At 41.4% G+C, this 27,300-nt stretch overlaps 2 protein-coding genes and 1 long non-coding RNA gene across 7 annotated transcripts in view; 1 reads left to right on the top strand and 2 right to left on the bottom strand.

Moving 5' to 3' along the window:
* The window catches only part of LOC139077460 (uncharacterized), a 37,044-nt gene extending 18,732 nt beyond the window's left edge, over positions 1-18,312 (bottom strand). Inside the window, exons 1-2 of the long non-coding RNA XR_011530009.1 lie at positions 17,629-18,312; positions 4,225-4,398 (exon numbers count right to left, since the gene is read on the bottom strand). This is a non-coding gene — a long non-coding RNA (uncharacterized lncRNA). The remainder of the gene's footprint in view (positions 1-4,224; positions 4,399-17,628) is intronic.
* Positions 1-27,300, bottom strand: part of LOC103545664 (saoe class I histocompatibility antigen, A alpha chain-like) — a 198,402-nt gene that overhangs the window by 28,090 nt on the left and 143,012 nt on the right. The window lies entirely within an intron of this gene.
* On the top strand, positions 9,866-25,985 carry LOC103545593 (saoe class I histocompatibility antigen, A alpha chain-like). Of its 5 annotated transcripts, XM_070585484.1 has the most exons (9): positions 14,629-14,785; positions 15,833-15,933; positions 21,172-21,468; positions 23,387-23,662; positions 24,307-24,576; positions 24,700-24,820; positions 25,256-25,288; positions 25,439-25,486; positions 25,653-25,985. In XM_070585484.1, exons 3-8 carry the CDS (start codon positions 21,252-21,254, stop codon positions 25,443-25,445), a joined length of 924 nt encoding a protein of 307 aa, XP_070441585.1. In that variant the 5' UTR covers positions 14,629-14,785; positions 15,833-15,933; positions 21,172-21,251; the 3' UTR covers positions 25,446-25,486; positions 25,653-25,985. The 5 variants fall into 5 exon arrangements, with proteins under 5 accessions (XP_070441586.1, XP_070441584.1, XP_070441585.1 ...); XM_070585485.1 differs by lacking the exons at positions 14,629-14,785; positions 15,833-15,933 and adding an exon at positions 9,866-9,987; XM_070585483.1 differs by lacking the exon at positions 15,833-15,933 and having other exon boundaries at positions 14,608-14,785.

The following is a 27,300-nucleotide window of genomic DNA, read 5'->3' as shown; positions in this document are numbered from 1 at the left end:
ACCATATGATCATCTCAATAGAGGCAGAGAAAGCATTTGACAAGATCCAACAGCCATTTATGATAAAAACTCTGAACAAAATGGGGATAGAAGGGAACTACCTCAACATAATAAAGGCCATATATGACAAACCCACAGCCAACATCATACTCAATGGGCAAAATCTCAGCACCGTCCCCCTGAAAACAGGAACGAGACAAGGATGCCCTCTATTACCACTCTTATTTAACATAGTACTGGAGGTCCTGGCCAGAGCAATTAGGCAAGAAAAAGGAATAAAAGGAATCCAAATAGGAAGGGAAGAAGTGAACCTCTCACTGTTTGCGGATGTCATGATCTTATGTATAGAAAACCCCAAAGAATCCATTGGAAAACTTTTAGAAGTAATCAACAACTGCAGCAAAGTTGCAGGGTACAAAATCAATTTGCATAAATCAGTAGCATTTCTATACTCTGATAACGAAGTGACAGAAAAGGAACTCAAGAACACAATACCATTCACAATCACTACAAAAAGAATAAAATACCTCAGGGTGAATTTAACTAAGGAAGTGGAAGACCTATACAATGAAAATTACAAGGCCTTTTGGAAAGAAATGGATGACAACATAAAGAGATGGAAAGAATTCATTCCATGTACATGGTTTGGAAGAATAAACATAGTTAAAATGTCCATTCTACCTAAAGCAATCTACAGATTCAACACAATCCCAATCAGAATCCCAATGACATTCTTTACAGAATTAGAACAAAGAATCCTAAAATTCATGTGGGGCAACAAAAGACCCCAAATTGCTAAAGCATTCCTGAGAAAAAAGAGCAAAACTGGAGGCATCACAATCCTTGACTTCAAAACATACTACAAAGCTACAGTAATCAAAACAGCATGGTACTGGTACAAAAACAGGTGCACAGATCAATGGAACAGAATTGAAAGCCCAGAAATAAAACCACACATCTATGGACAGTTAATCTTCGACAAAGGAGCTGAGGGCATACAACGGAGAAAAGAAAGTCTTTTCAACAAATGGTGCTGGGAAAACTGGAAAGCCACACTCCTATGTTTACCATGCTAGCAGGGATGGTGGGGGCAGGGCGGGGTGCTCACAGGGCCCAGCCTCTATCATCAGCCTCCTGTCTCTATCCTACTTTTTTTCCCTCCAAATATTGGTTGAGCATCAGCTATGTACCCGGCACTGTTCTAAGTACTTCACATTTATCAACTAAACCAATCCTCACCACACCCCTAAAATACCACCCATCTCACAGGTGAGGAAACTGCAGTGCACAGTGGGTAAGTAACTAGTGCAGGTCACACAGTTGGTGGGTGGTGGAGGAAATGAATCTAGGTGGTCCAGGTTGAGGTCTACACTCTTCAGCGCCACGCTGCAGCTGCCTCCAACTTCCCTGTTCTTGGTCAGTCCTGTGAACCTGCCACACTGTCGAATATCCAGGTCGTCTCCCCAGCTGTTTCCCTCTATATAAACCACACCTCCCCTGTCAACTCCTGTTCTTCCTCAGGGCTCAGTTCAAATGTCACCTCCTCAGGGAGGACATCCTAAGCTGCTCCCAGCATAGGGTAGGTGTCCTTGCTCTGTATTCCAAATGCCTGTGTTTCCAGCTGAACTCTTTAGTACAGAAATCCACAGAGCACATTTGACTTGCTCATTGCTGCATCCCCAGTGCCTGGCAGATGTTAAGGCCCAAATAAATATAATCTGAGTTATTAAATTAATACAATTCCCCAAAAAAGTAGTTAGGGAGAGCTTCTTGTTTCTGGTAGTGGTAGGCTAGGACATTTGGACTAAGTTTCCTACTAAAAACAGCCATTTATTTTGATACAATATAGCTTGCTGATGTCTACAGAGATTTCAAATATTTCAAGGGCTATTATATGAAGAATTATACTTATTCTATTCAACCATAGAGATCAGAAATTGGTCATTTCAGTAGAAGCTTCAGGGAGACAGAATTCAGCTCAGCGTAAGGTTTGTTTGTTTGTTTGTTTGTTTTAAATTAGACAACGTAAGATTGAGCTTCCTTGTTAAGGAGGTAGTTCTCCATCATTAAGCGATCCAGCCACAAATTCTTGATGTTGTGTAGAGAATTTTGACATTTTGAGGGGATCAACCACCTGATCTCTGAGGCCCCCCCCCCACTCAAGCTGCCATAGTGGATGGAGCACTGGGCCAGGTGTCAGAGGACCTGGGTTCCACTGACTGTGTGATCTCGGGCTGGGTACTTCTTTGTCTCATTCCTAACATTTGTTAGTTAAGCTGGGATAATAATATCTGATGACTTCACAGAATTATAAGTAGATTATATTGGATAATACATGTAAATCCTTGTATTGCTTTTATTGCTTTTTTCTTTGCATTATGAAAATCCAAATCAAGTCTTTTTCCATCTCAATTTTTGTGATTGCACATCATTATAACAACAACAATAAAACAATTTTTTTAAATGGAAAAGAAAAAACTCATCTGCAATCCCACTATCTAGTATAATAATAGTGCTTTTTCTATTCTCCCCCAGTGTGGCCAAGGATGGCTTTGGGAAGCAACTTGGGAAACCATATAAGTGAACAGTGTACAAAGGCCCACCAGTCTCATGAGCCTTTGTCACTCTCAGGTAGCTAAATGTGATCTAATAAGAAACGTGGAGGCTGGCCTGGTGGTGCAGTGGTTGAGTTTGCACCTTCTGCTTTGGTGGCCTGGGGTTCGCAGGTTCAGATCCTGGGCACGGACCTACACACCGCTCATCAAGCCATGCTGTGGGGGAGTCCCATACACAAAAACGAGGAAGATCTTAGCTCAGGGACAGTCTTTCTCATGGAAAAAAAAAACCCAAAAAGAAATGTAGTGGTTGCTTAGGAGGAAAAAGTGAGGTGAAAGATGTATTTAGTAAGAGCAGAATGAATAAAAATTGTTTTGTTTCCTTTCTCAAGCCTACTGAGCAATATATATTGTTCCCTCCTTTCCACTTTTCTCCTGTCTCCTCAGGTACAATGTGTAGATATGTAATAGAGGTGTGAGTCAGTCGTTGTCTGACTTTTCCTCCTCCAAAGTCAATACCAAGAGAATTCTTCCTGAACACGACACATGGTGAAGAAGGAAGGGGGGGAGGGTGGAGGGGGGGAGGAACAGCCTGGGTTTTGCCTCAGATCTTCTACCTGCTGCAACACGAAGTGGTTAACCTGGGAGAGATGGGAGAACCCCAGAAAAGAGAAAAGAAACAATAGTTTTACCCACTCTAATGTGAAACCTTCTTCTAAGGAGCTGAAAGAGACACTATTCCATTTCACCCCTCCCTTCCTAGAATTTTAGACAAAGATTCAGCTAAGTAATTGGAGTTGACCCTGTGTTAATGTTGAACCCTGGGACCCAGTCAGCGAGGGCACACATTGTCCTGTCCTCAACCTGACTCCCTACCTGACCATCCTCCTCATTTCTTTCAAGCAGGGTGGTGACAGTAGAATAAGGAGTAGATTCTGGGACAGGAGATTCCCTGCAAGGTCTGTGGGAGAGCTCCCCTGTGGGAGTGGATGGTACTCTCTATCTGGCCCTCTTCAGGAGAATGCTCTGCCTTCACTTTCATTTCCTGTGTTGGAGCCCATCCACGCTATTCCACCTAAAGATTGAAGTTTCTTTTTCCCCACAGGCAATCAGGAAATAGTTTCTTTTCTAACTAGTTCTGTCTAGTCCTGGTAATCTTACTGAGTCAGCCCCTCAGTAAGTCAGTCACTCAGGAAATCTCCACCTCATCCAATTGGAGCTGCTTAGGGAACTTGATATTTTCATGAATTCTGCCCACACATGTGCAGCCCTACAGCAGAGCTAGTGGTGGCAACCAAAACAAACAAAGGAAAGAAAGAAGTCCAGTTATTGAGATACCCTTTTGGACTTCCTGACAGCAGGGTGTGTTCTGACATGCCGCTTCACAGTACCAGTTATGAAGACGAAGTGAGCTCACACACGAAGAGTGTGCAGAACAATAAAGAACAATAAACAATAAATGTCACCTGTCGTCTCATGAGTGCCCTATCTCCGCAACAATCATAGGTTATATTATCCTTATTTACATTTCTGCCCTTCCCCTCCCCCCAGACCCTGAGTTCCCCGGAGGGTGAACTGGGTGTCCAAGCCTGTGTCTTGTCTGTCCCATGGGCCTGGCATAAAGTTGGCTCAGTGACAGTTTGTGACACGAAAGTGTACGTAACTATACCTGTTGTGTTGCTGGGGTCTAAACATCCATTTTATTTGTCGTAGATGGAAGTGTTGACCTCTGGGACATTTTCACTCAAGGTGAATGAATCTTGTGGCTCAATTGTCCTTGGAGGGAACTAACGGTCTTCTCGGAGTCTCACAGCAATGGGGCCAGTGGCTGGGAAACATTATTCTAAAAAGATAAAAATGAAAACAAAACTTTATGGACAAGTCAGCAGAGTCCAAAGAGGGAAGAGTAACCATGAGAAAGTCACAAGACTTCTCCTATTATATTCCTCCATGTACTTACGCTTTCTGTTTCTAAATGTCTCAGCAAAGGTTAATACGGATTATAACCTCTTAGACTTCCTCAGCTCTTTGTTTTGATTGTCCTGGGTGTCCACTTTGTCATCTCCATGTATTTATGTCAGATATCATTCAATCAACACTTATTACAAGCAAACTATATGTGAGAACAAGGATAGTATTTCAAAACATTTGACAACCAGTACAGTAACATAAGTTAAAATACAAATAAAAAATTTTAAATTATTGTCTTAGCCTGTTTGGGCTGCTATAATAAAATACTAGAGACTGGATGGCTTATAAACAGCAGAAATGTGTTTGTCACAGTTCTAGAGGCTGGAAAGTCCAAGATCAAGTCACTGGCAGATTTGGTGTCTGGTGAGGACCTGCTTCTGGTTCATTTTACTGAGCCCTCACATGGTAGAAGGTACAAGAGAGCTTTCTGGGCACTAATCCCATTTGTGAGTCCTCCACCTCATGACCTAATCATCTCCTAAAGGCCCCACCTCTTAATACCGTCACCTGGGGGTTAGGATTTCAACATATGAATTTTGTGAGGATACAAACATTCAGTCCATAGCAATTATGTCCATTTTATTCTCTAACTAAACTATTATAAAACTACTTACCAAGTGATATAAATTGTAGAAATAATTTTTTAAAACATAATAATTTCCAAATTATTTATTGATTTTTAGAAAATTTTGGCAGGAATTTTTTTTTTAAGATTTTATTTTATTTTTTTTCCCTTTTTCTCCCCAAAGCCCCCCAGTACATAGTTGTATATTCTTAGTTGTGGGTCCTTCTAGTTGTGGCATGTGGGACATTGCCTCAGCATGGTTTGATGAGCAGTGCCATGTCCTCCGTGCCCAGGATTCGAACCGATGAAACACTGGGCCGCTTGCAGTGGAGCACGCGAACTTAACCACTCAGCCACGGGGCCAGCCCCTTGGCAGGAATTTTTTGATGTAGTTGTAATTAGCTAAGTGATGTGCTTATGTGAGTCATGACTCGACAAGTGAGTCACATAAAAAGTTTCCAATGATTTCCCCATTAAATGGTCTATTAACAACATACATAGTAAATCCTCTCACTTCAGCAATTACATTAGATTTTTTAGCTTTTGTACTTCTGTGTGAAATTCTTATATATTTGGTATCTATTGTTTATGCGGTCACAAAAATAATTTATTATAATGCCATATTTAATCAGTTGACAATTTTATTAGTTCAATTAAATTTTTTTAATGTAGTTAATTATATGTGTTAGCTTTGTAGGCATCATTCAGAGTTGATTAAATTGAAAAACTGAAAGCTCTTTATATTTTTCACTCTTGTCATCAAACTACAATTGTAATCCGGTAAATTATGAGATAATCTAATTGTTTTTTCTGTTGAAGTCAACATTTTTCTTTCAAATGGCAAATCTTATTTCTTTGTAAAAAATAATTTCATCTGCTTTTCCCTCTTTGTTTCTTTTATTTAATTTTATATGTTAAATAATTTTTTTTGTCGAACGAATCCAGGTTCTTTAATAATTAACTTTTTTTCCTGGTAAGGATTAAGACAGTATTGACATCTCTCTTAAAATATGAGTGACTAAAGCCAAGTCTCTGAAAAGAAAGTTTATTTTCCAAACATTTATCTACTTTCCCTTCATTTCACAATTTCTGTTAAAGTGAATATAAAGGGTTTGATAAAATCTCCTAATGCTCTTGCCATCCTAACACTAGAGGATGCTCAGATCTTCCTAGTTTCATGATTTCAATTCCAACCTCTTCAGATATATTATTTATTTTTCTGTGATTTTTTTTAATGTATGGCAGTGAATAAAAAGTTTCTTGAGGCAAATATTTAAATTGATTTATTTCATTTAAACATTTTGCTGCATCATCCTGAAATCATTGAATACAGTGACTTATGTAGTTCCAATTAAACATCCAGAAATATTTCTAAAATTCTGGCTGAGACCATTAACTTTCTTTGTGGCATCCACTGGCACCATTGGTACCATCATGTAACTATGTCACATGGAAAACATCTTTATTGAGTACTGATGGGCATATTATATTGAGTTCCTCAAATCAAGAAAAAATCAGTTTATAAGTCTTAAATTTAGTATTTAAGCAACTGATTGATTAAAACACATTTTTGTGACATAGTTGAAACTTCATTGATAATGATTTATTGCCTAGATTTATGTTTTCTAAAACATTGTCTCATATGGTAGATGTATATAATTTTGCAACCAGCAGAACCATTATCTAGACTGCAATAATATTCACTACTTATAATCTTTTAAAAACCTTCTATTTAGCATGTAAAATGCTCTGTTTAATTACACAGAAGATAGTACAAACTTCTGATGGCACTTTTTCAATGTTTTGTTGATTTTATGATAAAATAGAATTTATTCAAGAGTCTTAATTATTTCAGATACTTTATTGCATGAAGCTAATTCATAATGTTCTGTAAATTCTTCTTGATCATTGCTGATTTTTTCTTTGAATTCTTAGCACTGACAGAATGTGCTTAGCACTTTCAACTTGTCACCATACAGCCTTTGAGCATCATTTGCATCCAATATTTTCATTTCTAGCAACAGTAAGCCACCTGTGAGTTTTTTCAAAATTAGCAGGTTTTTTTTAAGTGTTAGAAATGCAAATTATTGTTTACTTTGAACTGAATCTTACACAATACTAAAGGCATTACCACTTGTCATGATTTTTGTACAATATCAAATGTTCCAGAACATGATTCATTATTAATGTCATCCTTCCTTATTCCCCCTCGAATCCAGAATATTAATGTTTATAATATTTAAAAACAATGTTAAAAATGTATCCAAACTATGTCACTTCATTCTTACTGTTTATTCTTCATATTCTATTTTAAGTTCTTGAATTTAGAGATATGAAAACACAGCACAACTATTATTTCCACAAGAATAACAGCACACTAATGATAAGAGCAAAGGAAGAGCCAAACAAGTCTACATTAGAAGTTTTAGCAGTATGAGCAGTATGACAATTTTTGTAAATGTCAGAATAAAGACTGTACATCTTGGCCACGAAGCTTCTCCTGATGTGGCTGACCTGGCAGGTGGTGCCACAAGTGTGTCTCAGATGTTGCAAGGACAGGAACTCATCTATTGATAGTCATTGTGATAGCCTAGGTATTACTCATGACTGTACGTTAGAATTTATAGTGCTTATTAATTTTACTGCTTATCACAGTTGTTATTCAATTTTCTTTACCAATCAGTACGGCTTACTAGTGCATACTGACTGAATACCAGTGAGGAACAGAATACTGTAAAGAACCATATGAACATTGGTTAATATACTTAATATACTAGGACTTTCAGCATTATAGTATTGAGCCGGTTAGGTTTGGGAGTCAGGTGGGGCACATTCATTTAGAAGTTACAGTAGTAAGGAGCCTCAGGAGGTAGGATTCTTGCTTCTAATGCGTGGCTCTTGTGGAGTGAGGGGTAGGGGTGGTGGTATTTTTTCTGGATTCCTTTCAGCTAAATGAACAAAGGTAGATAAACAATTTGAATAAAAAAGAGAAATTGCCTTCACTTTATTTCTAAAGTCAGATGAGTGGCCTGGATTTGGGAGATTATGTCATAATCTGCAGCTAGCTGTGATGAAGTGCTTAGTGCGAGGATGGGGTTTACCATCATTCTCTGCTAGTTATTTCATACTTAGAAAACAGGGTGTGGGCAATGCAGAGAGGAGTTGTGTTTGTTATCTAGACCAGCACTGTTCAATAGAAATAAAATGCACATCACACGTATAATTTAAAATTTTCTAGTAGCCATGTTAATAAAGTAAAAACAAACAGGTGAAAATGATTTTAATTATTTTATTTAACCCAATAAATCTAGTATATTAACATTGCAACATGTACTCAACACAAAAAAACTATTAATGAGATAATTTTACTTTTTTCTTTTCATACTAAGCCTTTGAAATCTGATGTATATTTTTTATTCGGCTCCTCAGTTTCTCTGGCCACATGTGTCTCATTTTCTGCATCTTAAAACAGTAAGAATAATAGTAACTACTCATATGGCTGTTGTGAGGATTAAAGAGTTAATACATGTCGGTATCTACCCCACGCTCATTGTGTACCAGGTAGTAGACTGAGGGCTTTGTGTGCCTCTAATCCTAACACTGGGCCTGAGGTGGGAACAGTGATCACCCCACTCTACAGGTGAAGCAAGCTGATGACTAGAGAAGGTTAAGTACGTTTTTCAAGAGCACACAACTAGTAAGAAGCTAAGCTGAGATTTGGACCGAGAAAGTCTGATACCAAAACTGGAGATTTTATTCACACTTCTAGAAAAGGAAAGCAAATATGGAGTCTAATTAGGGAAGAATGCATGATTTAGTTTGTGCATAAAGCATTAACAGTGGGTGTGGGGAATCAGCGAAGACTGATGTATATATTGTTAAGTACATGTGTGTGCTTAACAAGCACAAGGTGGGGGGTACACAAGACTGTAGCTACCTGTCCTCACTAGAAAGTGTGTGTGTGTGTGTGTGTGTGCACTGATGTAAAGGAAAGCTGTTTAAGAATGTCAGAACCATGCTCCTAGACATCTTCACTCAGACTGGGCTTCCAGGAGCAGCTGGTGAGCAAAGGGTGAGGAGAATCAGCCTCTTTAGCTGCAGACAGAAGCCATGAAATAGCCAAAAAGCGGAGGTTTTTGTCACGGATGAAACTGAACTTAGAAGGCAAAAAAGAGAGACCAGGGTAAGAGAGGAAAACCAGGTGCAAGGTTGTCATGCAAAGCAGATCCCTTTGGCATCACCTCCTGTTGTTCATCAGGACTTAGATGAAAACCACAATGTCATACACTGTAGGTTAAGAAACAGACTTTTGGGGGAACTTTCAATTCAGTGTCAGAAAGTAAAGAGAAGGCATGAGTCTTATTCTTTCTATTATTCCATAAAGGAGCAAACCAGGAACCCTAATGGACATGCATGATGGGGGTACGTGGCAGTGGAGGGATCCTGCCATGTTACTGTTCTCTATTGTAAGGCAAGCACGAGAGCAGCCTTATGGATGCGGAGACACACAATGATTAGCATTGTGGGTTAGAGTGTCAGCTGTTCACAGGATGTGGCAAGCAGACTTCTACGGTGACCCCTAAAGACACTCCTCCACTGGTATTCACACCATTGTGAAATCCCCTCCCCTTGAGTGTAGGCTGGATCTGGTGACTTGCTTCTAACCTGTAGAATATGGCAAAGGTGAAAGGATATCACTTCCGCTAGTAAGTTATAAAAGTTTGTGACTTTCATCTTGCAAGGAGACTCTCTACTGTCTTTGATGAAGCAAGCTACCATGTTTGAGAGGCCCAAGTGGTAAAGAACTGAGAGTGGTCTCCTGTGTCCAACAGCCAATGAGGATTTGAAGCCCTCAGTCCAACAACCCTCAAGGAGCTGAATCCTGCCAACAAGTGTGTAAGTAAGCTAGAAAGTAAGTCCTTTCCTAGCTGAGTCTTCAGTTGGAATTCCACTGTAGCCAACACCTTGATTGTAGCCTTATGAGAGACCCTGAAGCAGACAACCCAACTATGCTGTCCCTGGATTGCTGATCCGCAGAAACTATGAGGTGATAAATGTGTGTTGTTTTAAGCCTCTTATTTTGGGGTAATTTGTTATGCAGTAATAGACAATATAGAAGAGATGTTTGAGAATGCCAGCTGCCCAATCAGTGGAGACCTGGAGGTGCATGGCTAATTGCAGTCCCCTTTGTAAGTATTAAAAGCACCACAGATCACATTGGAAGGTGACTTTTTGCAGCCCTACTCACTGGGAGAAGAAGGAACCCCAGGTTCTAATTAGCTCACTATTCAGGCTATCCAGAGGAAGCTCCCAGTGTCATTTTCAGCCAATTCTGTTCCTTGCATCACAAAGATAATAGAATAACACTAGAGTGAGTTAACGGGATTAGGACAGTGGGTTACAGACCTACTTATGTAGGGATGTGTTTTACTAACCACTTGAACTTCACTGTGAATAGAAAGATTTGTTAAAGGCACTAAATGAGCTTAGTTAGAGAAAGGAGACTCAAATAAAGAAAATGTCAGTAATCTTAACTAAGAAACATTTTTGTGATCACAAAGGGGAGGAAACAGGAAGCTGTAGGTAGACTGTGGTGGAAATGAACACTGGTTTCTAACCAAATAAAGTGCAACAGGAAAATAAAAGAAGAATAAAAGAGAGCAAACCAATAAGTTAAAAGAGACTTAAGAGACATAACAGCCAAAAGCAATGAGTACATCTCTTTTGATCCTGGTTTAAACACCTTGATTGTTAAGAAAAGTATATAAGATAATCAGGGAAATGTGAACCCACACTGAATATTTAATGATATTGTAAATTATCATTTTTAGAAATGATATTGTAAGTTATGAAATTTATAAAATTATATCTTTTAGGGATACATTAAAAACATTTACAGATGAAATGATGTATCTGTAATTTTGTTCAAAATATCCAGTATGCACTGAGAATGAGGAACTATTTGGGGGTATAAATAGTGCAAGGTTAGCTATGAGTTGATGATTGTTGAAGCTGATGCATGGGTGATGCATACATGATGGTTCATTATACATTTTCTCTACTTGTGAATGTATTTATAATTTCCATAATAATTTTTTTTTCAGAAGAAAAAGCTGAAACATAATATCCTTGAAAGTTGCACCCCTTCTTCCTGGGGCAAGGACCGTGAGGAAATGTCTGAGAGGACCATTCCTGAGTAGAGTTGGGTAAACCTCTGTGGGGGCCCCAGATTTATGGTCTGCACACCTGATTGAACACAGTCTCACTTCTCTGGTGCCCTGATAACATTTTCACATCTGTGTGCTGAGAAGAGTGTCCTTCCTGGAGAATGGTCCAGTCATATGGGAGGAGAAGGGGGATACATACAAGGAGAAGATCTCCTGATAGCATCTGAGAAAGAAAGTCAGGTACTAAATAGCAAGTTCTGTCCTCAGCCTTGGCTTCTTGATTAGTGCTCAAGGCCTCTGCTGGGTCTGCAGCCTTCCCTGCCCCTATGGACTCTAATAGTTTTTTTCTAGATGATAGAGGGAGCTGGTAGACACATGAAGCCTCACAATGAATAGAGGCAGTTGTTAAAGGCAATAGTTGAACATATGTATATGTAAATGTGTGTATATCTATAGCTATAGCTGTACCTATATACTATATTCCCCCCGGCCCCCCCAAAAAAATCCCACAGGCATCAACAAACTCTTCTCTTGGGAGCTGATTATAACAATGAATCATAGTTTGGACTGAAGGTAGTTTCCTAAGATTTAAAACTCCCCTTGAAAATCTACTCATATGATGACAGAAGAAGCTTGATTGTAGAGAGGATAAATTCTGGTCTAATTGTAACTAATATGAACTTCCCCTAAAAATCCAAGATACAATTATATTGACAGTTCCTTTATTTTTCGAGCGATTCATTCTGGTCCTTCTTGAAGTTTCATCCAAAATAGTCAAAGGGTATGCTGAGAGCTACCTCCAGTCCTAAGAAGGGGAAAGAACCTCTTGTCTTTCACTATTGTAGGTGTTGCTGTTGAAAACTGGCCCCACAGAATTCATGAAGATGATTTTCACTGCCTTAGTTATCTAAACAGGCCTCAATGATCCAGATCCTGTCCAGGCTGCCGTAATTCACTAAGGGAGGGGTAATTAATGAAGATGGGTGATGGGGTCATTTTACTATCCTAATTTTTATGTTTGAAATTTTACATAGTAGTAATTTATGTAATAGAAAGTTAACAACCAAAAATATAAAGTAAGATGATTGTGAAGTAATTTATAATACATGCGTAAGAAACACTCTGGCTCCTTGGAGAAATGGTTGATTCTAGGACTGGGGCATATTGTGGTGTCAGAAAGTGCTAAGTAAAAGGATGAGGAAAGGTCAAAGGGACACAGGAGCCAGCTTGAAAGCATCTAGTAGCTAAATGTGGAACGATTTGAGCAACATCATAATAAATGATAGAATTGGATTAAAACCAATTGAATAAAATAAATATCCATGAGTCCATTCCAATAAAAATAAATACTTTAATAAGCAAATAAATGTGGGGGTGGGGGCCAGGGAGACAGCTCTTTTTTACAGAATTCATTAGAGAAAGCTAACATTGTGGCTAACCTGAACTCATAATATGGGTTGGGGCAAACAACAAAACATCAGACCAGCCAGAAATTTGAAAGGGGCATCACAGGTGTGAGGCAGGCAAAGAGGACCTTGGTAATATCCCATTTAACCTTGATGGCTTAGAAGGCCTTGTGCATGCCCAAGGCTAGGCCTGTTTAGGAAAGACTGGAGAGGGCCAATAGGAGTCTACTTGTGATCCCCGCTAGCTGAACAGAAGGTCTTATAAAGGCAGAGAGTAAAGCAAGGTCCACTTTGTAAACTCTTAGCTTCGAAAGCATTTCCCAAACCATGCACAGATCCAAAGACAAAAAGTGGACGCCTTACTGGATCAAGGTGTTTGAGCATACTCTGATGAATCATTAAGCTACGCCCATCCAGGGATGACCCGTAGGAAATCAGACTTAAAAATAAAGGAGAATTTAAAAAACTGAGCAGTGATATCTGAAGCCTCATGCTGCAAGGGAAAGAGACTCCACAGAATAAGTACACGCAAATCACTACACAAACAAAATAAAACAAATGAGCAAAAACAACCACCACCCACCCCCAGGAGAGAGGAATTGAAATACAGATATGCTACAATATATTGTTTCAAATGTCCAATTTTCAATAAAAGTTACAAATATTCAAAGAAACAGGAAAATTTGTCCCAATCACAGGGGGAAAACAGTCAATAGAAACTGTCTCTGAGAGGGCCCTTTAACAGGGCTCTGAGATGTAAGACTTAGCAGACAAAGACCACAAGGCAGCTATTATAAATATGCTCAAAGAACTAAAGAAAACCATGTTTAAAGAATTAAAGAAATGATGACAACAATGACTCAATACATAGAGATTACCAATAAAGAGATAGAAATTATAAAAAGGAAAAAGACCAAGTGGATATTCTGGAGTTGGAAATTAGAAAGAGTTGAAATAAAAAGCTCATTAGGGGTACGATACCAAAGACACAGTCCATGAAAGTAATAATTGACAAACTGAAATTCATTGAAGTTAAAAACTGCTCTGTGAAAGATAATATCAAGATAATTAGAAGACGACCCACAGACTGGGACAAAACATTTGCGAAAGACATCTGATAAAGCTATCCAAAATATACAAAGAACACTTAAAACTCAACAATAAGGAAACAAACAACCCAAACAAAAAATGGACCAAAGACCTTAACTGAAACTTCACCAAAGAAGACACACAGGTAGCAAACAACCATATGGAAAGATATTCTACAATATATCATCAGGAAAGTGCAAATTATAACAGCGAGTTACCATTACACAGCTACTAGAATGGCCAGAATCCAGAAGAGAAGCCGTGAATAAGTTGTGTGGTAAGATACCTTTGCGTTAAGCTGCCAAGTTTGTGATAGTATTGTTACAGAGCAAAAGAAAACAAAGATCAATATACAAGAATCAATTGTATTTCTGTACACCAGCAAGGAGCAATCCAAAATAAACTTACAAACACAGTTCCATTAACAATAGCATCAAAAAGAATACAATATTTAGGAATAAATTTAACAAATAAGAGTATAACATACTCTGAAATGATAAAATGTTGCTGAAAGAAATTAAAGGAGATCTAAATAAATGGAGAGATATATCACATCCATGGAGCAGAAGATAATGTTGTTGAGATGCCAATATTCTCCAAATTGAGCTACAGATTCAATGCAATCCCTATAAAAGCACAGCTAATTTCTTTGCAGAAATTGGTAAGCTGATGCTAAAATTCATATGGAAACATTAAGAGAGCCCGAGTAGCCAAAATAATCATGAACTGAAGAACCAAGTCAGGAGGCTCATACTTCCTGATTTCAAAACTTACAACGCTACGATTATCAAAACTGTGCTCTGACAGGGACTAGTGGTTGTTAAACCCTCAACCTCAACTGGTTGCTTTATGCTGAAGACCAGCCCACAGGAAGGAAAGTTCCTCCCATTCTCCTGGCTTCAACTGCAAGTTGCAAGTTGTGTTGTACTGGGTCCCCCTGAATGGCCTTACACCTGATAATAAGAATTGCAGTGATGAGTGCTCTTCTCCTCCTCCTGCTGTTCCAGGGAGCCCCCGAGGCCGCCCTTGCCAGTGAGTGTGGCCCTTCGGGTGGGGTGGGGCGGAGGTGTGATGATCTAGGGGCAGCAGAGTCAGGGAGATGAGAGAGACAGAAGGTGGGAGAAGTGCTGGCTTCTGGTCCCTGCTGCCCTCCTACCTTAATCTTTGTCACCTGGGAAACCTCATTTTTACTTTCTGGGCCTCAATTTTCTAATAGTGTGGGGAAAATGCTCTTTTTCTCCCCCAGAGTATCTATAGATGAGGTAGAATAATATGTGTGAGGTCACATGGCACCTGGTAATACTCTTGTACTTATTAATGTCTTTCCTTAAAAAACAGTTTGGACAATGAAATTTTTATTTTGCTGAAGGACGTTTGCCTTGGTGGTCAGACAGGTTTTCCCCCTTCCCCGCCAACAACATGCACACACACTAAATAGCAGACACTAAGTAGCAGACACAGAAGTAGGAGCCAGATATCTGGATATTAAGCCCAGGTTTCTTTCTGTGAAAATCTCACTCTTTCTAAATGACCTTTTCTCTATATACGTGAGTTTGGGCAGGTAAAACCCTTAGAATAGCATCTGACATGTAGCGAGAATTCAATAATTGCAAGCCTTCTAAATGATCCAAGATCAGAGGTTAAGATGAAGTCTGGTCTTCTCACAGGTTGTTCCTTTAAGCTGGAAATCTTCACATAGTCGCCCTCTAGCACTAATTTGCCTGCTCATTCTAAACATCCCAGCTCAAGTTTTTCTCTTCAAGAAGCTCCCCTGCCACCCCAAACCGCCTCAGCCTCTGTCTGAACAGGGACCACTCCCTCAGCCCCTGTGACTTTCTTCAGAGCACTGACCACTTGCTTGTCTGTCTCTCAGCAAGCACCCCGGCAAGACTTTGAGAGTCTTGAGGCAAGAAGGGACCATTTTCCAGGCCGGAGTCTTGCATAAACTAGGTCCTCCATAAATGAAAATATGGTTACTCCTCAAAGGAGGAGTTCTGCATCTGTGATCATGAGTCTCTAGAGAGGGTTCTGCTTGGTTTACCTTCCCTTCCACTTTTTTCCTCTCTGGTTTCTCCACAGAGCAGGACAAAACGAGCCAGCATGGCTGACTCCTGTCAGAGAGTGCTTTCAACCACCCAGATGAGAGCAAAAGAGAAGCCAGGAAGACACAGAAAGGAGATGTGTGTCTTTGGTTTCTTTTTCTTTCTCTTGGCTCCACTTCCTCCCCCCAAGCTGCACTATCCTCCCTGATCCCCAACAACCTACTGTGGGGGTCTCCTTGAACCCCAAAACTGAGGAGATGAGCTTTTCCCCCGCATCCCTGGCTTTGCAGACATGCCCCAGGGAAAATTCTCAGGTCCACACCCAGCAGAGGGACTGCCCATCCTTACACTGGGGCCCCTATTTTAAGGATGCTGTAGCCCCATTTTAAGGATCTTCCATTGTGAAAGGCTGCCTGAGAGAAGGAGGGGCAACAGCTTTTCACACTGGGACTACTGTCTAACTGTTTGTTGGCCCTAGCTTTGCTCCAGGTCACTTAACAACTGAGGGGTGAATATTTCTTCCCGGACTGCAGCTAGTCATCACGAAGTAAACAGCAAAAGAGTTCCATCCAGCAGGAAGCCACTGAGGAAGGATGTGTGTGTCGATGTGTGTGTTAGTGTGTGCGGGATCTGGGTTTTTCTTAGGCCTCCTGAGGCAACCAGATCAGACACACATAAGTGATCAAACTCCATAATAATTAAATGTATGCATTTAATTAAACTTACTTTTGTAGAAAAAATTTAAATAATCAATTAGGAACAGTTAATGTGAAAATGTTGGGTTGGGCATTTTCCCTGGTCTATATCCATGTGTGTCTGTCTGTCTATCTATCTATCTATCTCAAGATGCTTTCAGTGACTTTCCATGCTCACCACCCTTGGAAGTCAATTTACTGTCCAGACCCTGCCGCCCCTCTCCCCCCACCACTGAAACCAGCTCTAACCGCCCTCACTTCCCCCAGATGTAGGCAGGGTAACTGCCCCTGGCAGGTTCCTCACTCTGGGTTTTGGTGTTAATGAGCCTGCAAAATTTCTCCTTTTAATTGGACGCAATTTTCCCCCCAGGTTTATTATGATATAATTGGCATATAACATTATATTAGTTTGAGTTGTACAACATAATGATTTGACGTATGTATATATTTTCAAACGATTACCAATGTTACCGATTAATTGGAGATTGCAAATGAAGGGCAATACATTCCATAAAACTTGGAATTGGAGGGGAAAAAAATTACCCCAAATCAGAACATCAAAATAGAACTTTATTGGGGTTGGCCCCGTGGCGAAATGGTTAACTTTGTGCACTCCGCTTTGGAGCCCGGGTTTCGCTGGTTCGGATCCTGGGCACAGACATGGCACCGCTCATTAGGCCACACGGAGGCGGTGCCCCACATGCCACAACTAGAAGCACCCACAACTAAAATATACAACTATGTACTGGGGGGATTTGGGGAGAGGAAGCAGAAAAAAAAAAAAAAAGACTGGCAACAGTTGTTAGCTCAGGTGCCTGTCTTAAAAAAAGAAAAAAGAACGTTATTTTTATCTATTTCTTGCCATTTCCGCCCCCCCAAACTTGTAATGCTTTGCTGTTTTTAACATGACTGCCAGTTCAGTTTCAATTATACGTTTACTACTTTCTCCCCACTTAGCATACACATGGCTATGTTTTCCAAGTTGCTAATCACTCTTTGAGCTGCTCCGTAGTTTTTCAGGTAATGCTTAACATTATTTGCATTCGGATAAGGAAGAAATTGAGAGACCGGCCCAGGGGCATGAGCCCAATGCGGGGTGGGTCTGTCTGGACCAGTCCTGGGCTGCTGGCTGACTTACCGTGCTGCCGGCCACATGGGATACCGGGAATTTTCTGTTCACCTGTGACTTTTCATGTTTGGAAACCAGCTCCAACAGGACTTCTCTGTGGACAGCAGTTATGGAGTGCTTATCCGGCCAGATCTTCCTCTGATTTCCTGCTCCGACCTTTCCTGCTCAGCCTCAGCAGTTTCTATTCTTCTGAGGATCCTCCCACAGCTTCTGTAATGAGTGGGAGTGAGACAGTCTCCCGTGGTGTACGCCTTGAGTCAGTTGTGCCCAGGGAGTATTAAGGCCAATGCTAACAGCTGGGGTGATGCTGTGGACTCTTGCCCTCTTGCCCTGGTTCCTGAGCTTCCTGCAGGTGACGGGAACCCTTGAGTGGGGAACTAGAGTGTGTATGTGTGTGGGGGGTGGGTTGGTGCTGGGAAGAGTTGCAGGGGAAACCCAGGCGGAGAGAGAAAGACTCCAAACTGAAGCTTCAGGGCATCTGGAAGCTCAGGGGTGACTTTCTAAAATCTTGATGCAGGCGGGCACTGGCTCAGCATTGGGCAGACCCTGGCAAAGTAGGGCGTGTGGTGTAAACAAGAAGGCTGGGTGGAGTGGTGGTTAAGTTCATGTTCTCTGATTTGGCGGTCCAGTGTTCCCCGGCTCTGATCCTGGGTGCTGACCTAGCACCGCTGTCAAACCACACTGAGGCAGCATCCCACATAGAAGAACCAGAAGGACCTACAGCTAGGATATACAGCTAGGCACTGGGGCTTTGGGGAGAGAAAAAAAAGAGGAAGATTGGCAACAGATTAGCTCAGGGCCAAAAAGCATAAAAAAAGCATAAAAAAATCCAAAAGGAAGCTGGCTGATCTCTGAGCCAGGCCGGCAGCTGTGAATTCAGTACCCTTGCTGTGCTCAAAATAGATGTTCTGCTCTTTAAAAGCCAGTTAGAAAACAGAAGCTTGTTGAATATTCAGAAGGCTAAGCCACAGCCAGAAGCAGGAGTTTGGGCCCGATGGTGTCCAACGTAAAATCATCCTTCCTTAGAGTTTAAAGTGAATGTTTCTTTATTTCCTTATAACATATATAGATGTTCTACTGTACCAATACATTATGCAACTTAAAAAATATGTACAAAACCAGAAATTCAAAAACATGGAATAAAATAATTTAAGCAAGTATTTTTTGTTTATTAGAAATACAAAGAATATTTTTGCCCTTACAAAATCGTTAATTACAATATTTTCAATTGAGAGCAATGTAACCGATTAAGCTTAATCATCTCTGAAAATTATGTTCTAACAATTTGTGCTACAGCCATTTGAGCATCTAGTTCTAAGGCGAGTTCATTTTGGTCCTTGGTTAATGATGGTTAGAGCTGAAAGAGAGAACACATGCACACACATTTTACATTCAAATGGAAGAAGTGAGTTATTGATGTACTCATTAAAATATGACTCGTCCAGGAAAATCCCATCACTAAATTATGTGAAGCTTCCCCCTGCATCCCTCCACCTACTATATTTCTATTTTCCCTTATGCAAACTAGTGAGAAACCATTGTCCCCAGCTTTGGGGCTCCCAGCGTGGTCGGGCAGCAGCTGTTGTGGCACTTCGGAATCTAGAGGTGCACCAGGTGGAGGCCAGGGTCATAACTTAATTGCTGAGTGAAATGTTTTCTCACCAGCAGGGAACAGCTTGATAGAAAATGAAACAAATTCATGATCATCATATCTGGCAGCTCGAGTGGTTTGTGGAGTTTACCTCAAGAAGTGGGGAATGAATTACACTACCTCATCTGGTTGATAAAAGAATTAAAATAAAACAAGGAAACAAAAGCATAGACCTCAGAGCAACACATTGATAATTTTAGGAAACGGATTTTTTTCTGTGCAAACCTGACTGGTGTGGTGAAGGTGGTTAATGGGACTACAGTGCGAACGTTTCAACATGTCCACTCTCTGGGTGCCAGGAAAGACTTCTTGACTTGACTCAGCAGAGGCTTCTCCTTGGAGTCCAGAGCTGGCTGTGGTCAGAGTCAGTTCACAGGGAGAGGGACTTGTTCATCAAAGGAGGAGTCCATGCCAAGGGGCAGAAGTGGAGAGGTTCTTCTTAAAAAAGAAAAACAATACTGTTAAAAGCACATAAATAATATTAATAAGTAATTTATGAAAGAATAAATTCAATTGGCCAATAAACATGAACTTGTGTTCACCCTCTCCAATTGTAACAGAAATAAATTAAAACTATATGTACATATTTCAACCTTTCCTGTTGTGCGTGTAAACGGATGACCTTTTTGTGGAGCAACTTCGTAATATTTGATACTCAAAATATTCGTAACCTTTGATTCAGCTTTTCCACTTATATTAGGAATTCATAGAAACACTCCCTTTAGTGTGCAAGGAAAATAAGTACTACTTACCACCACTGAAAATATAGATGGCTACATTTTTTCCAGTTGCTAATGACCCTTTTAACTGCTGTGTGGTTTTTCACATATAGAGTGACCTTATTTGCATTTGGGTAAGAAATAAATTGAGAGATCCGCCCAGGATCGCGAGCCCAGTAAGGGGGAGGGTCTGTCTGGACCACCCCGGGGCTGCTGGCTCACTTGAAGTGGTGTTGGCTATGTGGGATAGAGGGCATTTGCTGTTCACTGGTTACTTTTCATCTTCTCTGGAAACTAGCTCCAATGGATTTCTCTGGAGAGCATTTATGCAGTGCTTATCTCTGGCCAGATCTTCCTGTGATTTTCCTTTCCCACTCGCAGAGGAAGTGACTGCCTCAGAAAACAGAGGGTGTGGAAGGGTTGGAATTTCTTTTCTCTGAGGCCAGTGGGCGTTCTACAGTGACACCAAAGATGAAGGGGATATTGACGGGAGAGCGAGAGAGTAGTTGGGAGTTGAGATGCTACAGCATCATAGTTGGGTACCTGGAGGAGGGTCCTATTTCCAGGCAACTCATACTTCAGTCCAAGCTATGAGAATATTTCTAAAACTCCTCCACTTCTCTGGATCCCTCCACTTCTTCAAATCCTATTCAAGGACAATTTTTCATGGAAACTTCTCTTATAAAGGTGTTGTACTAACATTTCTTTTTTGTTTCTCTGAATTCTCTCAGTGCATACTTGGTGTGGGATTAGAATTAGTTTATGAAAGGGGTTGTTGTGTAATCGTTTTCCCATTTTTTTATGTTGTGTGTCCTGTCTCTCCTATTACACACATACACAGACACACACACACACTCACACACATGGACATACACACTCGTTCCCCACACAATGGGAAGTGGGTCCTCACTCATAAATACTGGAGCTGCAGGGGCTGGCCCCATGGCTGAGTGGTTGGGTTCGCGTGCTCCGCTGTGGCACAGGTTTCGCAGGTTCGGATCCTGGGCACGGCTCATCAGGCCATGCTGAGGCGGCATTCCACATGCCACAACTAGAAGGACCCACAACTAAGAATATACAACTATCTACCGGGGGGCTTTGGAGAGAAAAAGGAAAAAAATAAAATCTTAAAAAAAAAATACTGGAGCTGCTCTGATCCACAGTCTCTGGTTCCTACCTCAGGATCACACTCTCTGCAGTATTTCTACTCGGCTGTGTCTGAGCCAGGTCCAGGAGTCCCTGCATTTACTGCCTTTGGCTTCATGGATGGCCAACCCTTCATCCGCTATGACAGTGAGGAGATGAAGGCAAAGTCTTGCGTTCAGTGGTTGATGGAGGAGCCAAGTTACTTTGATGACGAGACCAATATCTTCACAAGTCGGATGAAGATTTTCCAGTTAAATTTGAGGAATGTGCAGCGATACTACAATCAAACTGTGGAGCATCGTCTAAACAAAGAGCACCCACAGAAGCAAGCAGGTGGGTGCCTGTGAGACAGCAGGGGGAAGCAGTGCTCACCACCTCACCCTAATCCCCAGGGGCGGGAGACCCTCTTGACAGCTGTTCCCACAGGGTCAGGTGGGGCAGGTGAGTTTGCACAAGCTATCACTTGAAAGTGAGGCCCACTCTAGTGATAAGGGGGCAGGATCTGTTTGACATGAACGAATTACTTAATTCAACAGTCTCACTGGGTCATGGATACATGCTTTGCACATATCTTTCCAACATAGTAAGTGGGGAACCAGAAAAGTATAACCTGGTATTTGTCCTCTAAGCGCTTACAATTAATGCATGGAGGAACCCACACCTCTGGGAACAGCTTATTGACCCTTGATGCATACCAAGTGATTTCAGAGATCAGAACCTCCTTAAATGTCAAGTGAGAAACAGAGAAAATAGTTTACCAAAGTTCATAGGTGAGACCCTCCAGTAGATAGGGAGAGTTTCATGAATGAGGTAGAACTTTGTATAGAACCTGATGGATATGTATTACTTGGGTCAATGAGGAAAATAAAAGATGTTTCCAGTAGGAAATTAGGGTGCAGTGTGGGGTGAGATTTGACACAGTGGGTTCAGGGGATAAATAGTAGTTTGATAATTTTTAGTAAATGTCTCCCATCTGCTTGGCACTATTGAAACAAGTTTGTGAAAGGTCTTGAATGCCAAATCAAGGCATAAATCAGTGAGGGTTATAAAACTGAATAGTGATGCTGCTCAGCTTTTATCAGTTGGTCTTTTTAGGAACATGAATTCAACAAAGGTTTTCTAGATCAACATGTTACAGGTGTCACCATAGTCCCCACCTTCAAAGGACTCACAGCGTAAGAAGAGAGAAATGATACACAATAAAGTTTGGTAGAGTATGTAAGTGTTGGACTAGAAGCTTGACATGTTAGACTATGGGAGCCCAGAGGAGGATGTGGTTAATCCAGGCTAGGGTTATCTCAGTGTTATTTGTATCTGATTCTGAAATTTATGCAAGAAATTTTTCAGCAAAAGTGTGTTCCTTCTTAATATTAAGTTATTTGCATTCTCTAGTACCTCAATGTAGTAGTTTGTTCCAGGTTACATGCCAAAATACCACCTACTGCATGACTTAGCAACAGAAATTTATTTTCTGACGGTTCTAGAGGCTGGAAAGTCCAAGATCAAGGTCTGGCAGGGTTTGCTTTTTGGTGAGGGCTCCCTCCCAATCTTGCCAATGGCTACTTTCTTGCTTTCTTTGGTGTGTTCACACGGAGAGAGTGAGAGATCTCCATCTCTTCTTTCTTAAAAGGGCACCAATCCTATTGGATTAGGAGCCCCCGTCATAACTTCATTTAACCTTAGTTACCTCCTAAAATCTCCAAATATGTCATATTGAGGGTCAGGGCTTTGACATATGAATTTTGGGGGGACATAATTCAGTCCATAACACTCAAGGAGAACTATACTGAGCACATTGTGGCCTCTTATGTTAATGCTGTGCGTACTGTAATTCTGTTTTCTGGAACTTGCACTTAGAATCTGAGAGTGTTAGCACAGAAGGAGACCTGTGGGGTCATAGTCTAACTTTACATTTACACAATGCAAACATAGAACTGTGGAGGTTGAATGACTTGTCCAAATGACACAGTCATGGCAAAGTCCAAGTCTGTAACTCCTCATCCAATGCTTTTTCAATATATTCTGGGACCAAGCATAGACCACTCCCTGCTGCAGAGCTGACAGCAAGTAAAGGAAGATTAGACTCAGAGGACCAAACTAGCTTGTCTAGAACATGAACACCATCTAAGAAGAATGTCACCAAGAGATAAGGTGGAGTGAAGTGGGGTGGCGGAGCAGGGACCATTGAAGGGGAGGCCTTGGGGGCACACTTTGCCCTTAATGACATAGCTTGGTCTTGGGTGGTGGGCAGGCCCCCACGTCCTCCAGTTCACCTATGGCTGTGAGCTCCGGGAGGACAGCAGCGCCACCTGGCACTGGCAGTATGGCTACAATGGTGACGACTACCTGAGGTTGGATATGGACCCTCTGCAATACACGGCAGTCTCACTCATTGCCCAGTACACCAAGCAGAAATGGGAGGCCAGTGGGAACTTCATTGAGAGAGACAAGATCTATTTGGAGAAGGAGTGCATCCTGTGGCTGCGGAGATACTTGGAGTTTGGAGGGGAGAGCTTGAACCGCACTGGTAATGACTTCCCACAGCCCACCCACTCAGCTCTTCCTCCATCCCCAGCTTGAGCCAGTTCTCTCTCCAGATTGTGGGTTGGGGTCTTTCCAAGAGCTGATCCAGCATAGGGGTACAGGTTATCTAGTGTGGGATGGGAGGGGCCCATGTGTTGAAGATGGCTCCCTCACAAGCATGAGCTGTGGATTTTGGAAGCCTCCTGTATTCAGTCTTCTGGGCAGTGTCACCTGACCCACTCATTCTTCTTAGGCTCACTCTGTGGTAAAACTACTCTCAGGAGAGCACAGGGTTAGTTCCTAGGTTCTTGGAGATTTTTCTCACTTCTGGTCTGTTCCCACTAGAGATACAGCAGCTGTGAGTGCCTAGGAACATTTGTCTTTAAACATTGAGTAATAGGCTTGATAAGAGGGTGGAGAATCTTTGAAGAGGCTCTTACCCTGGAGAGGAACATTGGACTGAGTTCCCTCCCCCTTTTCTTGGACCTTGCTTAGCTTAGTGCTGGTTCTCTCTACCCTCTGATTGAAGACACTCCTTGCCTTGCCCTGGTTGGCAGCCAAGCCATCAGGAGTTATGGCATCTTGGTCTTTGGAGTAGATGTTACTCAACAAGCCCTTGCCTGAGCCTCTCTTCTTTGTCTACCACAGAACCTCCCAGAACACACGTGATGCACCACCCCATCTCTCACCGTGAGGTGACCCTGAGGTGCTGGGCCCTGGGCTTCTACCCTGCAGAGATCACTCTGACCTGGCAGCATGATGGAGAGATCCAGGACACAGAGTTTGTGGACACTAGGCCTGCAGGGGATGGGACCTTCCAGAAGTGGGCAGCTGTGGTGGTGCCTTCTGGAGAGGAGCAGAGATACACGTGCTATGTGCAGCACGAGGGGCTGCCTGAGCCCGTCATCCTGAGATGGGGTAAGGAGGGAGCCATGGGCTCAGAGCCTCTTCTCAGAGAAATCAGGACCCCTTCTGGAGACCTACAGCAGGGTCAGGGCTAAGGTCTGGGGTCAGAGTCCTCACCTTGCTTTCCTTTCCCAGAGTCCCCTCCTCAGGCCACCATTCCCATTGCGGGAATCTTTGTTGTCCTGGTTTTCCTTGGAGTTGTGGTCTGTGGAGCTGCAGTGGTTAGATCTGTGAACTGGAGAAAGGAAACGCTCAGGTAAGGAAGGGGTGGGGTCTGAGGCTTTTTGTCCCACTGGGGGCTTTCAAGCCCATGTAGAAGTTTGCCCTGCCTAGTTAATGGCAAGTACCACCGACACACACGTGCTTGCCAGACTGGGGTCATTTGCTAACACTTACTCTTTAGTAAAACACATGTGAAAATGAAGACAAATTTATCAACTTGATGAATCTGGTGATGGGGACCTGATTCTCAGCAGCTGAAGGTCAGTGAAGGTCACTCCTAGGGACAGATTTCTAGGTGGGTAGTTGGTGCAGTCCTCCCACATATCCTCTCTTCATGTTTCCTGATCCTGCCATGGGTCTTCAGTCACCGTTCTGGAGACTTCCCTGTGGTCCAGGCCTAGGGGATTCCTTTAGGATCTGATGACCCAGTCTTCTCCTTGGCCTCTTACGGGACATTTTCTTCCCACAGGCGGAGAATAAGGATGCTACGCTTAGGCTACATGTAAGTTTGGGTGGGAGAAGGTGATCCCTGAGACCCTTGGGATGTTGTACTTAGGAGCCCATGGGGGAAGTTCATCCACCCCATAATTCCCCCTTTAGCCATATCTCCTCCTGTGGGCTCTGACCAGTTCCTGTTTTTGCTCTACCCCAGGCAGTGACAGTGGCCAGGGCTCTGATGTGCCTCTCAAGGATCCTAAAGGTGAGACCCTGGAGGGCCTGACATGGGAAGGGGGTTGGAGCAGAGGTAACATGACTGGGTTAGGGGGATTATTTGGGTGATACATTTTGAGCACAGGGTGAACTGTTCAGAATGCACCATCTACAGTGACTGATCCGAATTTTTTCGTTGTTATTTTCTTCCACAGTGTGAGGCAGTGACCTTTTGGGGGACTGAGTGATACAAGATTGTTCATGCCTTGCCTCTCATTGTGACTTGAAAACCCTAACTTCTCTTTATGCAACTAGGATCTGAATGCATCTGAGTTCCTCTCATCACAATGTGAGGAGGTGGGGAAACTGGATCACATGGGGAGACTATGGCCGCCTGTGTGCACTGACCTGTGTTTTCTTCCCTTATTGACTTCCACCCTAAGAGTCTGTACCTTCTTCCCATGTTAGGGGAATTCCGTACTTAGTCTTTTTTTTCAAGAGTTATTGAGATATAATTGACATATAACATTGTGTAATTTTAAATTGTACGATGTGTTTATTTGTCATTTTCTTTATTCAGTTCCTCCCTACTACTAAAGCAGTGCTTAGAGGGAAATTTATAGCTGTAAATACTCCACTGAAAAAGAAACATCTCAAATCAATTACCTAACATTCCACCTTATGTCACTGGAAAAAGAGGAGCAAATTAAACCAAAAGCAAGCAGAGGACAGAAAAATTAAAAATTAGAGGGGAAATTAATGAAATAGAGAAAAATATATAAAAAGTGACTAAATCGAATTTGGTCCTTTGAAAGATCAACAAAACTGACAAATCTTCAACTAGACTCACTAAAAAAAGGAAAAATACATAGAAAACTCAAATTATTAGTACCAGCAATAAAAGAGGAGACATTATAACTGATCATATAGAAATAAAGAGAATTATAAAAGAATATTATAAACAATTATATGTCAAGAAATAAAATAACTTAGATAAAATAAACAAATTCATAGACAGATACAAACTACTAAAGCTAATTCAAGAAGAAATAGACAACCTGAATGTACCTTTAACAAGTTAAAAGATTGAATCGGTTACCAAAAACTACCCACATAAAAAAAGCCCAGGCTCAAATGGCTTCACTGGTGAATTCTACCCAATATTTACAGAAAAACTAGTAACCTTTCTTTACAAACTCTTCCAAAAAGAGAAGAGAAAGGGACATTACCCAACTCATTCTGTGAGGGCCGTATTATTCAGATACCAAATTCAGACACAGATAGCACAAAAAAAGAAAATTACAGACAAATATCTCTTATGAATGTAGACACAAAAGTCCTCAACAAAATATGGCAAATCAAAGCCAGCGACATATAAAAAGCATTACACACTGTGACTAGTGGAATTTATTCCAGGGATGCAAGGTTGATTTATCATTCAAAAAAATCAATTAATGTAATACCCTAAGTTAATATAATTAAAAACAAAACCCATATGCTTATATAAATAGATGGAGAAAAAGCATTTGAGAAAATATGACACCCTTGCATAACAAAAGCACTCAACAAACTTGTAATAGAAGAGAATTTCCTCAATATGATTAAGGGTATTTATGCAAACAGTACAGCTAACATTATACTTAATAGTGAAAGACTGGTTGCTTTCCTCCTAAATCAGCAGTGGGACAAAGATGTCCACTCTCACCACTTCTTTCAACATTGTGCTAGAGGTTCTAGCCAGAGCCATTGTGAAAGAAAAAGAGATAAAACTATGTAGACTAGAAAGGAAGAAGTAAAACTATCTCTATTCACAGATGACATAACCTTGTACATAAGAAATCCTAAGAAATCCACTAAAAAGTG

The sequence above is a fragment of the Equus przewalskii genome, chromosome 19 (assembly GCF_037783145.1).
Source record: "Equus przewalskii isolate Varuska chromosome 19, EquPr2, whole genome shotgun sequence".
Classification (NCBI taxonomy): Eukaryota; Metazoa; Chordata; class Mammalia; order Perissodactyla; family Equidae; genus Equus; species Equus przewalskii.
Note: the sequence above shows the minus strand (reverse complement) of the source record. Positions and strands in the feature narration are given on the sequence as shown.

What these genes read in the sequence shown, in the direction of transcription:
- LOC103545593 (XM_070585482.1), top strand. Translation starts at nt 20,508, where the DNA reads ATGCTACAGCATCATAGTTGGGTACCTGGAGGAGGGTCCTATTTCCAG. An exon ending in GCACCCACAGAAGCAAGCAG is followed by an intron (nt 21,469 to 23,386) that starts GTGGGTGCCTGT and finishes GGTGGTGGGCAG; the next exon opens with GCCCCCACGTCCTCCAGTTC. An exon ending in GGAGAGCTTGAACCGCACTG is followed by an intron (nt 23,663 to 24,306) that starts GTAATGACTTCC and finishes TGTCTACCACAG; the next exon opens with AACCTCCCAGAACACACGTG.